Source organism: Peromyscus leucopus, chromosome 8b (assembly GCF_004664715.2).
Source record: "Peromyscus leucopus breed LL Stock chromosome 8b, UCI_PerLeu_2.1, whole genome shotgun sequence".
Taxonomy (NCBI): Eukaryota; Metazoa; Chordata; class Mammalia; order Rodentia; family Cricetidae; genus Peromyscus; species Peromyscus leucopus.
Window position 1 is genome coordinate 58,018,442 of NC_051086.1, and position 17,869 is coordinate 58,036,310.

At 41.4% G+C, this 17,869-nt stretch overlaps 1 protein-coding gene across 1 annotated transcript in view; it reads left to right on the forward strand.

Moving 5' to 3' along the window:
• Positions 1-17,869, forward strand: part of Mettl16 (methyltransferase like 16) — a 45,744-nt gene that overhangs the window by 18,466 nt on the left and 9,409 nt on the right. The window contains exons 5-7 of the mRNA XM_028866716.2: positions 4,134-4,249; positions 7,208-7,350; positions 16,608-16,677. Of these exons, the coding sequence (XP_028722549.1) occupies positions 4,134-4,249; positions 7,208-7,350; positions 16,608-16,677 (329 nt within the window). The remainder of the gene's footprint in view (positions 1-4,133; positions 4,250-7,207; positions 7,351-16,607; positions 16,678-17,869) is intronic.

The following is a 17,869-nucleotide window of genomic DNA, read 5'->3' on the forward strand; positions in this document are numbered from 1 at the left end:
TGCCCAATTATGTATCTGTATTATAGACCTGTACACCTAGAATCACATAAAACTTTCTCAGATTCTGGGCAGTGGTGGCCCATTCCTTTAATCACAGTACTGGGGAAGCAGATGCAGGCAGTTCTCTGAGTTCGAGGCTAGCCTGGTCTACAGAGTGAGTTCCAGGACAGCCAGTGCTACACAGAGAAATCCTGTCTTGAAAACAACAACAACAAAAAACAAAACAAAACAAAAAAACCCGAGCTGGACGGTCATGGCTCATGTCTTTGATCCCAGCACTCTGCAGGCAGAGGCAGGTGGATCTCTGAGTTCAAGGCTAGCCTGATTTACAGAGGAGTTCCAGGACAGCCAGGGCTGTTACACAGAGAAATCCTGTCTTGAAAAACCAACAAAATAAAACAAGAAATCTCAGGCAAAGGGGGTTGTGAGTGCTAAAATTCTAAGAAGCTCTAATCTAGATTTCCTCAAGGCTAGTGATAACACAGTGTAAGTCTAATATAACTGTTTTAAACAGTTCTGCCTGTGGCTCTGCCTTCAGAACTGAGGCAACTACTTATGACAGTTAGATAGTTTTCTAAATACATTTATGGAACACTGTTCAGGAAGTCTGGTGCTGACTAAGTTCTTTTGCTCATAGCAGCTAGGGAGAGTCCTGTCCTTTTCAGTTACTGGAAAATGAACATCAGGAGGAGTACTTACACTATAAATTTAAAGCAGGCCTGGTAGCACAGGTTATCTTAACTACTCAGGAGACTGAGGTATGAGGATCTAATATGTAAAGTTCATCTGAGCCGGGTGGTGGTGGCGCACGCCTTTAATCCCAGCACTCGGGAGGCAGAGCCAGGTGGATCTCTGTGAGTTCGAGGCCAGCCTGGACTACCAAGTGAGTCCCAGGAAAGGCGCAAAGCTACACAGAGAAACCCTGTCTTGGGGGGGAAAAAAAAAGTTTATCTGATCTACAAAGCAAGTTCAAGACCAGTTTATATACTTAGTGATAATCTGTCCCAAAATAAAAAATATCAAAAGGGCTGGGGATTTAGTTCATTGGTACAGTACTTTTCATATTTGTGAGCTTCAACCTGTAGTACTACAAAAGCAGATAGACATTTAATGATTTTGAACCTTGCTGTAACAGTGTATAGCCAGTATGCTAATGAAAGATTGTTTCCTTTTCTGTCTAGTCCTGCCTCAGTCCTCTGAGTAGGGATTGCAGCCATGAGCTCTACCTGAAGTTTAGAATCCGTTTGTTAATAGCCAGATTTGAAAGTCTTTTTGTTTTGTTTGTTTGCTTTTGTTTTAGTTTCTCCTTTCATCAGCTTATTTGTGCGTTAGGGAGGGTGGGTACACAGCTGAAAGAGCCGGTGTGTAGAGGCTAGAGAACTGTCGGCAGGAGTGGCTCCATCTTTCCACTGGAGGAGGGGTGAGTTCCCGTTTGTGCTTCTGGCTGAGGTCAGCAGGCTTGTATCTGCCCTCATGGTGTTTTGTTGTGAACAGGGATTGCTTTTGCTTTTGCTTTCTAGGGTTACATTCCTTGAGTGCTCTTTTTTTTTTTTTTGGTTTTTCGAGAAGGGTTTCTCCATGTAGCTTTGGTGCCTGTTCTGGATCTCACTCTGTAGACCAGGCTGGCTTCTAACAGAGATCCGCCTGGCTCTGCTGGGATTAAAGGCATGCCTCACCACTGCCTGGCCTCATTGAATGCATTTTTATGCTGCTGCTTAGGGACTTTGCCATTTCAAATGACCCCTAAGCAGTGCTAAAGTGTCTCGTGTTTGTATGTGCCATAGAGAAAATACATTTCACTTAGATGAGTTATAGTGAGTCAGCAATATATGGTATTTAACCTGCATGTATGTCTCTGTACCACATGTGTGCCTAGTGCCCAAGGAAGCCAGAAGATGGAGTCAGATGTCCTGAAACTGGAGTTACGGACAGTACACCACCATGTGGATGCAGGAAATGGAACCCTAGCTCTGGAAAAGCATCCAGTGCTCTTAACTACTGAGCTCTTTCTTATAGTTCCCTCTCTCCCCTGCCCCACACTCCTAGCCCAGGCTGGAAATCTCTTTGTAGACCAGGCTAGTTTCAGACTCATAGAGGTCTGCCTTCATCTGGTCCTGATTGCTAGGATTAAAGGCTTGTGCCACTACACCTGACCAGCAGTGCATATTAAATGAATTATCTTTAAGTCAAAACACACTGTAGATGATGTATTAGGCTTTTAGAAACTGTACTAGCACTGTACTTCCCAAAGGAGTTTGTATTTGCTAGTTCAGTGTTCATGGCGATTTCATAGACTGTAGCTACCATGAATTATAAAAAGAAGGTATGCATTCCTTCATTTGCGTACTTACTTACTTTATATCCCTGCTGCAGTTTCTCTTTTCTCCAAAAAAGTTATTTATGAAGTAACTTAGTCACTATTTTTTTCTGTGTGAGCAGGTATATATGTGCATGTGCCTTTGGAAGCCTCCCAAAGTCTACATCAGGGTATTCTTCAATCACTTTATCACTTAAAACCTATTAATTAATTTATTTATTTATTTGAGACGGGGTTTTTTTTTCTCTGTGTAGCTTTGGAGCCTGTCCTGGAACTTGCTCTGTAGACCAGGCTGGCCTTGTTCCTCCTGCCTCTGCCTCCGGGGTGCTGGGACTAACGGTGTGTGCCACCACCACCTGGCTTATTTAAAAAATTCAAAAAATATTTTATGTGTGTGAGTGTTGTCTCTGCCTATGTCCCTGCTTAGCACCACATATGTGCAATGCCTTCGGAGGCCAGAAAGTGTCAGATTCCCTTGGGACTGAAGTTACTGGTGGTAGTTAGCTACCATGTGGGTGATCGGAATAGAAACCAGCTTCTGTGGAAGAGCAGTGAATGCTCTTAACCATTAAGCCATTTATCTAGCTTCTTCACCGTATTTTTTGAGACAGGGTCTTGTACTGAACCTGGAGCTCAGTGGTTCTGCTAGGCTGCCTGTCCAGAAAGCCCCAGGGATCCTGTATTTCTGTCTCCTTACTGTTGAGGTTACAGGGTGTGCTGCCATGCCCAGCTTTTATGTAGGTGTTAAGGCTCTAGCTCAAGTCCTTATGTTTGTGTGGCAGGCACTTTACTGACTGATGTGGGGAGTACTATCCTATTCTTTATTAAAGTATACTTTATTTTAAAAATACATAGGGTTAGCTGGGTGGTGGTGGTGGTGGTGGTGGTGGTGGTGGTGGTGGTGGTGGTGGTGGTGGTGGTGCACTCCTTTAATCCCAGCACTAGGGAGGCAAAGGTAAGCGAATCTGTGAGTTTGAGCCCAACCTGGTCTACATAGTTAGACTGTCTCAAAAAAAAAAAAAAAAAAAAAAGTTACAGTATGTAATCCAGGCTATGTTTGATTTCTCTGTCCTGCTTATACCTCCCATGTGCTCAGATTATAGGCTTGGGCCATGATTCCCTGTTAAATTATCTTAATTTTATTATGTAGATATTTGCTAGAACTAGGCCAACTCCACCTAGTTATCATTTACATTTTATGACCATTATATATTGACATAGTTTTAGATTTTTGGAGAGTTATTTTATGTGAATACGTGTTTTGCCTACATATATGTCCGTGCACCACATGCATACCTGGTGCCTTCTGATAGGAGAAGAAAGTGTTGACTCCTTTGGAACTAGAGTTTGAGGTGATTATGAGCTACCATGTGGGTGCAGGAACGAAACATGGGTCCTGCAAGTAAAATGAGTGTTTTTAATCACTCTCCAGCTTCTTATTATTAATTTTTTAATTATAATTAGTTTTTAGCAAAATGAACATAAATTACATTATTACAGAAAAATGAGACTTCTTAAGAGGAGGGGGAGTTCCAGGGAAGAAACATTTTATTTTATTAAGCAGATTCTGGTATGCCTCTTTATAAAAGAAATAACATTTTCTCTAGTAGTGTTAACACATATTGTAAAGGGGAACATTGATATGGTTAATGCGTCTACTTAATTCTCTGTGCAGTTTTGCGTCATACTAGGAGTGGTTTGAAGGAATTTATATACACATGCTCGTCTTCATTTTCCTCCTCGGTTGTGTATTTTGTGCACTTTTAAAGCCATTACAAAATAAATAGTAACTAACAGTTCCTGTTTTCTGCCCTAGTGGTAAAAGTGCCACAGAAGACACTCCTAATGGATGCTCTTAAAGAAGAGTCTGAGATAATCTATGACTTCTGCATGTGCAACCCTCCCTTTTTTGCTAACCAATTGGAAGCCCAGGTAAAGCTCTTTACAGTCATTGGACACTTAGTAATTTTACCTCATTTGCAAAGGTACGAGCAAAAGGCAGTTTTTCTTTAGAGTAGGTATAATTCAGAATGCTGTTTGGTTTGAGATATTTATGAACTCAATACAGATGGACTTCATAGTTTATAAAGCTAATTTATGTAGTTGAGAAGTCCAGTTATTTAGGCTTCAGGAACAGTTTGATCAAGGCGTTCATAGTATTGTAAAAGCTGAAGTTTTGTTTCTACCTTTCCCTTCACTCTGTCCTGGCTCTCTGCTGTCTTTTCTTAGGCTTTTTGGTTGTGGTTAGGCAATACTTAGGGGGAGAGAGGGTAAAGAGAGATCTCTTTCTTCCCTAAACCTTGAACTTAAAAACCATTTTTAAAATGTAAATTTATTATTTATTTTATGTGTATGAGTGTTTTGCCTTTGTGAGTGTTTGTGCACCATATGTGTGCCTATTGCCTTCAGAAGCTAGCCCCTGGGTCATATGTTTGTGAGCCACCATGTGGGTGTTGAGGTTGGAACCCAGGTCCTCTGGAAGAGCATCCAGTGTTCTTAACCACTGAGCCATTTCTCCAGCTTCTATACCTTGAACTTTTAAAATTGAACCAAGATAGGTTCTAGTTTCTGTTGGACTGAGCTTATCAGTTTAGTGACAAAAAGTTACTGGTTTTTTGTCATTTGGTAGTAAATAAATGGCTAAATAGTGAAAAAAAATGTATTTCCTTTTAGATATTGAACAAACTTGGCTAAAATGAGCTGATGTGTGGAGGTCTGTAATTCCCAGTACAGGGGAGACTGAGGCAGGAGGATTGCAAGTTCCAGACTAGTCTGAACTTGGAGTAAGTTTAAACCTATTTGAAGCAACTTAGTGAGACCCTCCCTATTTCAAAATTTAAAAAAGAGGGCTAGGAATATTTCTCAATGGTACAGTGTTTGCCTAGCATGTGATAGGCCCTAGGTAAAAACAAAAACAAAAACAAAAACCTTAGCATTGTACAACCAAAACATAATGCATTTGAAAAATTCAACCAAGCTTTGGTGGTGGTGCATTCTTTTAATCCCAGCACTCAGGAGGCAGAGGCAGGTGGATCTCTGTGAGTTCAAGGCCAGCCTGGTCTACAGATGGAGTTCCAGGACAGCCAGGGACACACAGAGAAACCCTGTCTCAAAAAAAACAAAAAACAAAAACAAAAACAAAACATACAAATTCAGTGCAGGGCCTGGAGGGGTTCAGTAGTTAAGAGTACTTACTGTTCTTTCAGAGGACCTTGGTTCAATTCTGAGCACCCACATGCAGCTCACAGTCTGTCTGTAACTTAAGTTCCATTCCAGGGACTCTGACGCCTTCTGGAGTCATTGGGGACCAGTAGTACCATACATGCATGCAAACACTCAATACACATAAAAGTTTTTAAATTGTTATTGTTATTTTAGACAGGGTCTCACTATGTAGGCTGGCCTGGGACTCATAGAAGTTTCTTCCTCTCAAGTATTGGGATTAAAGGTTTCCATCATCAGATTCAGCTCAAAAATAAATAAATTTTCAAATACAATTTTTTTTGACAAAGTGGGGGGGCATTTGGGTAGAAATTTATTAGAAACACTAACATTCCTGATTAGAAAATAAAGTTAAGTACACTTAAAATAATTAAAAATTTAGCTTTCATGTAAGTTTATGAAGAAAAGTAACCATACCTTGCAATAAAATTTATTAGAAGTGCTGTTTCTCTACATTCAAAGACTACAGATAGGGCTTTCGGAAGACTTGATGGCACAGTCCTGAGAGCAGCTGATACTCTGCTGAGCCACCTTTCCAGCCCCCAAATACCTTGTTTTACTGTCTTTTTAAATTTGAGGCGGGTGTTAATAAGTTGTCTCTGGCCTGCCAGTTTTCTGCATTGACAGCTGCTCATGTTGCAGCCGCAGTTGCAGTTCCTTAGCACTTGTTAACATCTGTAGCTTTGGCATGCCACCCCAGTGGGTGTGGGGTGGAGTTTCCCTGAAGGCTGGCTGAGCTGAGCATCTTTTTCATGTGGTTAGTGTTCCTTTGCTCATCTTCCATGGAATAATGTCATTTAGACCCCGCCTTACCTACCCCTTTCCAGTGTGGAGGCTATAATTTAGACCCTCACAGCTCTGGCTAAACTCTCTACACTGAGCTGATCAGCAGCCCTGTCCTCTTTGCCCATTTTTGTTTGTTTTGCAACAAAAATGCCTTTTGAACCTGGGGCCCTGCACATACTGGGCAAGCACTGTGCGATTAATCTGCGTCCCCACCCTCCTTGTCCATTTTAAAATTGGGTTCCTTTCCTTCCTATTAAGTTTCCTTAACACATCTTAGAACAAGTCCCTTTAATTACAGTGTTTGCAAACATTTTTCCATACCCTGTGGTTTGTCCTCAATTTTTGATGGTATCCTTTACGGTGAAGCTGATTTTAATTTTGATGTAATACAATTTATCTATTTTGTGTTGTTCTGATGCTTTTTGGTGTTGTATCTAAGAAACCATTGGCTAATCCAAGTTAATGAAAATTTACTTTTATGTTTTCTTCTTGGAAGTTTTATAGTTTTACCTCTTAATAGTTATGCCATTGATTCATTTGAGTTAATTTTTTCATATGAAGTGAGGTAAGGATGGATTAAATACTTAAATATTAAAAAAAAACCCATAAAAGTATTAGAAGAAAACATAAGTAAATATTGATTTAATCTTTGGGTAGATTTCCTGGCCATGGTATCAAGACAAAGCATAAAGGAAAAGCAACAGATTGGGCTATATAAAAGGTAAATGTTTTTATATTTAATCCCCAGGGCCTTGTGCATGCTAGGCAAGTGCTTTATCACCAAACTACAGCCCCAGCTGGCTGTGTGATCTTTTAAATCTTCAGTGTAGCACAATAATAGCTAGATTACGTTCAAAGACCATGGCTTTTGTTGTTGCTCAGGGTGTGAACTCTCGGAATTCTCGAAGACCTCCACCTAGTTCCGTAAATACTGGGGGCATCACAGAAATCATGGCTGAAGGAGGTGAACTAGAATTTGTTAAAAGGATAATCCATGACAGTTTACAACTTAAAAAAAGATTAAGGTAAGTAGAAATATTTGTCTCATGTGATCCTAAAGCAACTATGTCACTTTAAGGAAAAATAATTACTGGGAATGAAAAATAAGTAATGTCCAACAGACTGTACAGATGAAGGGAGGGAAGTCCCAAATGATTGTATTGTTTCCATTAGTGTGATCCTGGGATGGAACAAAACTGACTCAAATACGGCTTTTGATTAGAAAACAGATGGGTGCAAATCTGCCCCATGAACCAGAATCATTTTGTTGCCTAGTCCTTGAAGCAGTTGAGGTTCTTGGACTCAGTTTCCTAAACAGTGACAGATGTGAGGACATTGAGCTGTCAGGAATTTAATGAAGAAAACAGATTACCAGCCATCTCCAGAGATGGGTCAGGGCTGTTCTGTTTTAAAAGCTAATTATTTTGGACAACACACCTGTCATCAAGCAGTGTTAGGTACTCAGAGCGGCTTGTCTGATGTCACTCTGCCCCCTGCCACATGCTGTTGATAGGGTAGATAATGTGATAGTGGCGCTCTCAGTCCTAGGGTTGAGTTTGTGAACTAGAGAAAGTGTTTATTTGTATTTATTTTTGTGTGTGGTAAAAACATAAAATTTACTATCAAATATTTTTAGAAGGTTTCTTGAGGAAGAGGGCATGTTGGGGAGAGTGAACTCAAGGTCTCACATTGGCAGGCACATACCAACACTAAGCTACATTTCATCCTTATAGCAAATCTTTTTTTTTTTTTTTTTTTAATGTATAGGGTGTTTTGCCTACACATGTATGTATGTATAACACGTGTGGGGCCCAAGAAAGATAGAAGAGGATGTTGGATTCCTTAGAGTAGAGTTACAAATGATTGTGAGACTTCATGTGGGTCCTGGGAATCGAACCCTGGTTCTCTGGAAGAACAGCCAGTGCATTCAAACACTGTACTATCAAGTCTATAGTTGAGTAGTGTTAAGGACATTCACGTTGTGCAGCTAATCTTCAGACCTCTTAGTATTTTTGGTTTTCATTTTGTTTTGAACCAGGGTCTCTCTACATAGCCCTGGATATCCTGGAGCTTACTCTGTAGATCAGGCTGCCCTCAGTCAAATTCACAGAGATCCGCCTGCCTCTGCCACCCAAATGCTGTGATCAAAGTCATGCGCCACCATGCAGGGCCAGAACTTGTGGTTTCCCAAAGCTGCACCGGTAGCTGTCCCTGTTAGGCAGCAGCCCCTGTTACTTCTCTCTTGCAGCCCCAGCCACTGTCTTCTGTCTTTGAATTTAACTGCTCTGAATAGTGCAGCTATGTGAAGGCATACAGTTGTTGTCCTTTTGTGATTGTCTTACTTCATTTAGCATAATATTTTCATGCTTCATCCATGTTGTAATCTGTCCTTTTGAAAAAAGGCAAATATTTTTCTGTTTTGGGTTTTTTGTTGTTGGTTGTGTTCTGTTTTTGTTTGTTTTCAACAAGGTCTTGATAAAAATCCTGACTGGTACTTCCTGTGTAACTCAGGCTGACTTGTGGTGTTATTTCTGTCTCTGCCTCCTAGGATTATAGGTGTGAACCACCATAACCAATTTTAATATTCCGTTACACGTGTAAACTACATTTTATCTATTCATTCATCTCATGGCAACATGTGTTGCTTTTCAAAATTGTTTGGCGCTTCAGTGAGGTAGGATGAGCATGGGTGTACAGATACATTTTCAAGATCCTATTTTAAATTCTCCTGGTTGTTTACCCAGAGGTGGAATTACTAGGTAGGGAATAATCTCCCCCCCCCCTTTTGTATTTGTGTCTAAAACTGCTTATTTTAGCCAGGTATAAGGGTATACCTGTGATCTTAGCATTTACATAGGCAGGCAGGAGGGCTGGGTCAGACTGGTGTATATGACAGACTTCGTCTTTAAGAATGATGCTTAATTTAGAAAATTCCAAATCCACAAGTATTCTGATTTGGTAGTGTGAACTACTTAGGTACTGTGGAAGCAGCTTGAGGAGTGTGTAGAGATGGTTCAGCGGTTCAGAGCACTCAGTTGTGTAGTAACGAGGACCAGAGCTTTTGTCCCAGACCCCACAGAATTACCACACCAGCAACCCCAGCTGTGAGGGATGCAGAGCCACAGAAGGCTCACAGTGCCGTGATGGCTTCTAGCCTAGCAAGAAAGCACCTGCTGCCTCTCAGTTCAGGGAGAGAGCCTGCTTAAAGGAATAGGTGTGATGTGATAAAGGACACCTGGTACCCTCTTCTGGCTTCTTCATATGTACATAGGAACCCACCCTCCCAGACTCTCACAAGTACACATAAATATGTTTTGAAAAAACAAACAAAAAAAGAGGAAAATAGCTTATTGGTGGTCTGCCTCTCAGAAAACTTAAAACATTACAGAAGCCCAAAACATGACTGAACTCTTTAGCTTATGGTCAGTATGGTTTGCTTCAATTGATTTCTTCAAAGACATATTAGAGTCTATTGAAGGAGAAAGAAGCTCAGGCTAAATTGAGCCTTGGGGAAAGTCTAGAGAAGTAAGTTGTTTTTCGAGACAGGGTTTCTCTGTGTAACAGTCCTGGCTGTCCCGGAACTCACTTCATAGACAGGCTGGCCTCAGACTCACAAAGATCTACCTGCCTCTGTCTCCCGAGTGCTGGGGTTAAAGGCTTGCGCTACTAATGCCTGGCTAAAGAAGTAAATTTAAAGAAAGTCAATAGAGCACTGAAACTTGAAGAAGAAATAGGTATATATATGATCATTGTAGTCTATGACCATTTTGTCATCTGCTGGCTGTTGTTCCCTCCCTTCCTCCCTCCCTCCTTCTCTCCTCTTTCTCTCTCTCTCTCTCTCCCTCTCCCTCTCTCTCTCTCTTTCTTTCTTTCTTTCTTTCTATAATTTACTTAACTTTATTTTAGGTACACTGGTGTGAAGGTGTCAAATCTCTTGGAACTGGAGTTATAGACAGTTGTGAGCTTCCATGTGGGTGCTGGGACCTGAACCCAGGTCCTCTGGAAGAGCAGCCAGTGTTCCTAACCCCTGAGCCATCTCTCCAGCTACCCCCCCCCCTTTTTTTTTTTTTTTTTGAGATAGAGTCTCATTTATGTAGCTCTGACCTGGAATTTGTTGTCTAGACCAGGCTGGCCTCAAGCTTACAGAGATCTGACTGCCTCTGCCTCAAGAGTGTTGGAGTAGAGACAATTACCATGCCTGGTTGTGTGTTGACTTTTAGACTTTTAGAGGGGCTGGGCCAACCCACAAAATGGGAGAAAACATAGGTTCTCTTAGGCTACAGTTTAGTGGGAATGGGGCTGTTACTTTTTAGGAGACTTTCAAATTTTAAATTTATGTCCATAGAATCTTCATGTGAACTACAAAAACAAGTTTTAGCCAGTGGCTTACCTGGCCACAGGCATGCAGCTTCACAAAGTCTGGCTCCTCTGAATTCTTCTCCTCCTCAGGGATACTGCTGAGGTTTACTGCCTGCCTGCCCTGGGTTTTTTTTCTTTTAAACTAATGAAATTTTTCTTGAGGGTTTTTTGTTTTGTTTAAGTTTTAAATGAACATTCTAAGGAATAGAAAGCTATTTAGTGTATTCCAGGTCTGCTTATACCTGGCTCTGTTGCAGCCCCAAAGTTGAATAAGAGGTCTAAGCTGGCTGGGAAGAGCCATTGTGCCTCTGTTGCTATAGAAAGTATTCATTTGTCCACATAGGGCTCGGGCAGGTTTGAGAGGTCATTGTCATGTTCATACTACTAATGACTCCGCATTCAGACTGCTGTGCAAGGTGTAGATTCTAAGGTGCTATGATGATTTTAGATTAGAAACAAGTACCTTAGCTAGGTGTGGAATACATGCCTTGTAATCCTACCATTTGGGAAGTAGAGGTTCAAGGCCAGCCTTGGCTACATGAGACCCTGTCTCTAAACAAAAGAAAGAAAAGAAAAGCAAAAATTTCCAAGTATCCCCTACCATTTGCCGCTTTTATCCATGTAAACTATTTTTTCTTGGGTTGGAGAACTGGCTTAGTGGTTAAAGCGCTTGTTCCTCTCTTAGAGGACTTAGGATCAGTTCCCAGCACCCACCTGGTGGCTCCTAACTATCTACAACTCCAATTTCAGGGGCCCCAATGGCCTTTTCTGACCTCAAAAGGCATCAGGCATGCACATGATACATACTTGTAACCAAAACACCTGTACATGTAAAAGAAATCTTTTTTTTTTGTTTTGTTTTGTTTTGTTTTTTGAGACAAGGTTTCTCTATGTAGTTTTGGAGCCTGTCCTGGAGCTTGCTCTGTAGACCAGGCTGGCCTGGACCTCACAGAGATTCACCTGCCTCTGCCTCCTGAGTGCTGGGATTAAAGGCATGTGCCACCATTGCCTGGTGAAAGAAATCTTTTTAAACATTTAAATATTATTTTTTTCTTCTTGCTCCTGAAGTCACACAGAAACTCAGAAGGCCCAAGCCATGCTCAGTAACAGCTTAGTTCATTGCCACTTGATTTTGGTTAGCAGTTGAGAGGAACTTAAAGGGTAAAAATTGTACAACTTGGTTTCACTTATAAGTGAAACTTTCTGACTTAAAAGTTTAATTTAAGACTTCCACTATCTCAGTGATCTGTACTGCAGTTTCGTTTCTAAATAGACCACATTTGCACCATGTAGCCACCCTGTGCTATATAAGATTGCAGGGGGAAAATGTAAAAGTTTATTTTTAGCCATGACAATTTAGAACTTATGTCAGTTTAAATGATGAATTTTTGAGATGAAGCAGAACATTCGGCTGCTCTGGTGACTGGAGGCCTTTGTTCTAGCAGTCTATTTATAGGTAGTAAGGTGTTGGGCTCGTAGCCATTTTCACCCCAGGCTTCTGCTTGTAACTTGCTTTTCTGCATTACAACTTAATTTAAAAATTGCCTTAAAGAATTTTCTTATTAACCTTTCCCTACTGAAATGAGACAATGTTCCTCAAATTTCTTATTGTTTCGTTTTCCATGGGTCAGTCTTCATAATGACAATTGCAAATTGGTAATCTTTCAAATAATTGATGGCAGAGCTGGGTCCAAATAAACATAAGGCTATGATATCTCGTTTTGCAAGAATGATTGCCCCAGATGTCATATATTAGGACATAGGACCTAGTTTAAGCCCAATTGGGGGCAATTCAAGTAAAAATTGTTCCTTACAAAGTAGAATTATGGACTAAAGTCCATAAACAGGGTCGTTAGATCATCATTTGTCAGTTGTCATAATAATAATTGATCTGTGGGAAAAATCAACAATGGGAAATTTAAAGAATCAGATATTGGCTGGGCTGTAACTCAGTGATACTGTGTGTGGTACATGTTTGTACCCTGGGTTTAATCCCGAGCATTGAAAAACAGCAAAGAACAGGGTATTTGCATAGTTTCAGAGCGTCTCTGCAGAGAGTACTGACTTTCCAAGAGGACTGTGGGAAGTGTAAAGTGGAGAGGCCAGAAGGACTGCTCCCATCCACCCCATGAGCTCCTGATCTGAAAACCTGTGTCCTCACAACAGAAATAGGTACTCAGATCTAACTCATATCCTGACATGAAAGTAAAAGACGATCAAGGAACAGTTCCAGACTGAGGAGACTAAGGAGACATGACAGATGACTGAAGTGCACAAGCCCACACTGGAGTGTGTATGCAGGGAAAATTCGGGTAGTTGTGAAAGTGAACATGCTCCAGACTGGATTATGCTCCAATCCAGATCATAATATCATGTGCATGTTACATTTTGTCCAATTTTGATAGTTGTTCAATGTTGTTACCGAAAAGAAGGTTCTTTTTAGTTTTTCCAGGCAGGGTTTCTCTGTGTAACAGCCTTGGCTGTCCTGGGAACTTGCTCTGTAGACCAGGCTGGCCTTAGACTCACAGAGATCTACCTGCCTCTGCCTCCTGAAGGCTGAGATTAAAGACTTGTGCCACCACTGCCCAGCTAAAAGCAAGATTCTTGTTTGTAAAGTATGCATGGTAAAATATTAGGATTCAGGAATGTTTCATGGCTACTTCCCAAATAGTTTAGAAAACATACGTAACCAAAGACATGGAGGAACTTGCTAATTAGTAAATCTGGGTGAAGGGTATAGGAGAGTCATTTGTATTAATCTTGCAGCTCACAGGCCAGAAATTCTTTCAAAATAATTTTTTCTTGAAACTTAGCATCTCAGAGGAATTTTGCAATGCTGTAATGAGTAGAGTACTACTTTCATGATTAAAATTCTGTAATGGGTTCAAAGTCTCTTGGGTAACTAGATCTTCCTTTGTTCTTTTTTGTTCTACTTGCACTTTGATTAGTTGTCACAGGGTGTCTCTTGAGATTGAAGCCAGCATTTAGTGGTTAGGTATGTGAACATAGGAAGCTAGAAACAAGGTAGGGTGCCTGTAGTTGTCTTTGAGACAGTTTTCATGCATCAGGCCAGCCTTTGAAATCACTGTTTAGTAGAGGATTACTTTTAATTTCTGATCCTTCTACCTCTACCTCCCAAAGGTATGCACGCCTTTGTCCAGGGCTTTGTGCATGCTTGGCAAGAACTCCCCATCCCACCTTTTTTGAGACAGCCTGTGGGTTTGAGACTGTCTTGACTCTGATGTTTCCCTTCCTGAGTGCTGGGGATATAGGTTTGCATCACCATACCCAGCCTGTACATTTTCTTTAAATGTACTTAACAACAAAGTACTTGGCTGGCCTTCCTTCCTTCCTTCCTTCCTTCCTTCCTTCCTTCCTTCCTTCCTTCCTTCCTTCCTTCCTTCCTTCCTTCCTTCCTTCCTTCCTTGTTTTTCAAGGCAAGGTTTCTCTGTGTAGCATTGGCTGTTCTGGAACTCACTTTCTAGAGGCTGGCCTCAAACATAAATATCCATCTACCTGCCTCTGCCTTTCTAGTGCTGGGATTAAAGGCGTGCACCACAACCACTTCCTGGCTGAATTAGTTTCTTTAATTGATGATGTAATACAAGAACAATTTGAGTTTGTACTTCTGGAGTAAGTATGGTAGTTTGTGTCTTTCAAGGAATTTGTTTGAACTAGTTGTGAGATTGTATAGTAAGAGCTGTTTATGCCAGGTGGTGGTGGTGGTGGTGGTGCATACCTTTAATCCCAGCACTCAGGAAGCAGAACCAGGAGGATCTCTGAGTTTGAGGCCAGCCTGGTCTACAGAGCGAGATCAGGATAGGCACCAGAATTACACGGACAAACTCTGTCTCGAAAAACCAGAAGGGAAAAAAAAAGTTGTTTATAAATATTTTTTCTTGGGGCTAGGGATGTGGGTACATTGGTAGAGTGCTTGCCTGGCATGCATGAATCTCTGGGTTCAATCTCTAGCCCATAGCACTGAATAGACCCAGCATGGTGGTACATGCTTATAATCCTAACACTGGGAGTGTGGTGGGGGCTGTAGGCAGGGAAATCAGAAGTTCAAAGTCAGCATAGGCTGCACAGAAAGCTGGAGACTAGCCTGAACGTAGAGAGAGAGTCTCAGTCTCTCTTTCTCTTCCTACCCAATCTCCCTCGCTTTCCCTCCTTTCTGTGCCCCTTATCATGTTTGTAGGTTCTGTGATGATGTTACCTCTTTCCAGCCTGATAATTTGTTTTTTATTGATTTTTTTTTTAAAAAATCTAATCTTAATTATTTCCTTTCTTCTTGAATTTTTTCCCCTTGATTTGCTTTGCAGATCCTACCGGCTTTATCTTCTCAACTCTCACCTCAGTCCTATCAGCTCAGCAGGATTATTGTGCTGTTTGAGGATCCTTTCCCTGTACTGAAACTGGAAAGATGCTTAGTGCACTACATTCTGGCAGCTGTAGGACTTGCTGTCTGCAGTTCCCTTCATTCCTCTTTCTTTCTTTTAGACAGAGTTTCATCACTTTCAACAGTAGAAGGCAGTTCCCATGCTAGCTAATCTGACTGAAGCACAATCCTATATCCGTTTTTATTTTTCAGGCTATTTAGAATAATCAGAAAAAATGATATATATCACTTTTTAAAAAAAAATATTTATTTATTATGTATACAGTGTTCTGCCTATATGTGTCCCTGCAGGCCAGAAGAGGGCACCAGATCTCATTACAAGTGGCTGTGTGCCACCATGTGGTTGCTGGGAATTGAACCCAGGTCTTCTGGAAGAAGAGTCAGTGCTCTGAATCGCTGAGCCATCTCTCCAGCCCAATATACATCACTTTTACCCTTCAACCAGTTCACCTTATTTTCTCCCCACTCCTTCAGAGAAGTTCTCTATATAGTCCTGTCTGTCTTGGAACTCAACTCTGTAGACCAGACTTGAGTTGAATTTACAGAGATCTTCCTGGCTCTGCCTCCCAAGTGCTGGGATTAAAGGTGTGTGCTACCACTGCCTGGCTGGCATAGAGCAGTTCACAGCACAATTTCAGGCAGGATTCTGTGTTTTCTTAATATAGTGTGAGGGTATTTGTATGCCTTTCTGTTATTTTTTAAAGAATTATTTTGAGTTTTTCCTTGTTTTTATGTATGTACACAATGTTTGTGCAGGGCCTGTGGAGGCCAGAAGAGGGAGTCAGATCCCTTGGAATAGGAGTTCGTGGGTGGTTATGAGCCACCATCTGGGTGCTCAGAAACTGAACTGGGTCCTCTGCCAGACCAGCAAGTGCTCTAAAACCATCTCCGCAGGTCCTGCCTTTGTGTTGTTGACTAATGTCTGCCCTACAACCATGTGGCCCTCGTCCTGTGTATGATAGATGGAGCTCATCTTCTTTGACCTCTGTCCAGATAGGTACATTTTAAGCATTGGAAAACCAAGCAGTTTATTTATTTACTTACTTACTTACCTGTTCTTTGTTTTTTGTTTTTTAAATGACTAGGTCTCACTATGCAACCTTGGCTGGCCTGGAACTTATTATGTAGACCAGGCTGTCCTTGAATTCACAGAGATCTTCCTACATCAGCCTCCTGAGTGCTGGGGTTAAAAGTGTGCTCCCACTGCCTGGCAGGTTTTTTTAATTATTTGTGTGTGTGCACACGTGTGGTGCCACAGTGAGTGTGTGGAAGTCAGAGCAGCTGCTCTCTTTCCACCATGGGCTCTGGTTATTGAACTCAAGCCTTCATTCACTGTGCCATTTGCCAGCCAAGATTATTTTTTTAGGTTGCCTTGGGCTTCTTTTTTTCCATTATGTGATTCAGTATTTACCTAATTTGTGCAATTTTTGTTATTGTTACTTGTAACTTAACTCAATATTTTTTGCTGCTGTTCTCATGAACGATGCTTACAACCACTTTTCATTTGTCTGATGTTTTCCCAAGGTGGTACAGCTGTATGCTGGGGAAGAAGTGCAGCCTGGCTCCACTGAAGGAAGAGCTCAGAATCCAAGGGGTAAGCTTTGTCACTGCCATTCAGGTGTGTGCTTTAGAATGTAGTTTGAGTAGGGCAGCCTTCTTTATACATAAAGCTAAACGTGTTTGAACATGTATTTATGTTATGTGTATGAATGTTTTGTCTGCAGGTATATGTGTACCCACAAAAGTCAGAAGAGGCCACATTCTCTTCTGGCATTATGGATGGTTATAATCTACCCTGTGAGTTCAGGGAACCAAGCTGGGACTTTTGCAAGAGCAAGAATTGCTCCTAATTGCTGAGCCATCTCTCTAGCCCAGTATTTCTTGTTAAAGATATTAAAAACTACAGAATAGTTAGTTACTTGTTGTTGTTGTTTGTTTGTTTGTTTGGGATTTCTTTGTGTATCCCTGGCTATCCTGGAACTAGCTCTTTCACTAGGCTGGCCTGGATCTCACAGAGATCTTCATGCCTCTGCCTCCTGAGTGCTAGGAATAAAGGCGTGCACCACCACTGTAGCAGGAATCTTAAAGGTTCTTATTAATAAAATCAAACCCGAGGCGAGTTATTGGGGTCCATGCTGGTAGATCAGAGAGACAGAACAAGCCACAGCTATCTCACCTCGCCGGATCCTCAGCTGGTCTTGTCTCCTCAGCCTTTGAGTCCTCATCCGGAATGGGTCTCAGCTGAACTATGCTCAAAAGCCTGAAGCTTAACCAGGCCAAATGCTTAACCAGCCAAAATCTTAACCAGCCAAATGCTTAACCAGCCAAAAGCTTCTAGTTTCTGTTCCTCACGCCTTATATATCTTTCTGCTTTCTACCACCACTCCCTGGGATTAAAGGCTGGCTTTCTGGGATTAAAGGCGTGTGCCACCATGCTTGGCTATTTCCAGTGTGGCCTTGAACTCACAGAGATCCAGAGGGATTTCTATCTCTGGAATGCTAGGATTAAAGGTGTGAGTGCCACCATTTTCTAGCCTTTGTGTCTAGTGGCTGTCTGTTCTCTGACCCCAGATAAATTTATTAGAGTACACAATATTTTGGGGAACACAATACCACCACACACCACTGTCTGGCTACTTTTTCTTTATTGAAATCTGATAAGTGAAAGGGATTATACATCTGCTTATGGCCAGACTTTGGTTGGCTCTTGTGTTTAAAGAAGTAAACAAAGGTTGGACGTGGTCATGTCTTTAATCCCTGCACTCATGAAGCAGAAGCAGGTGGTT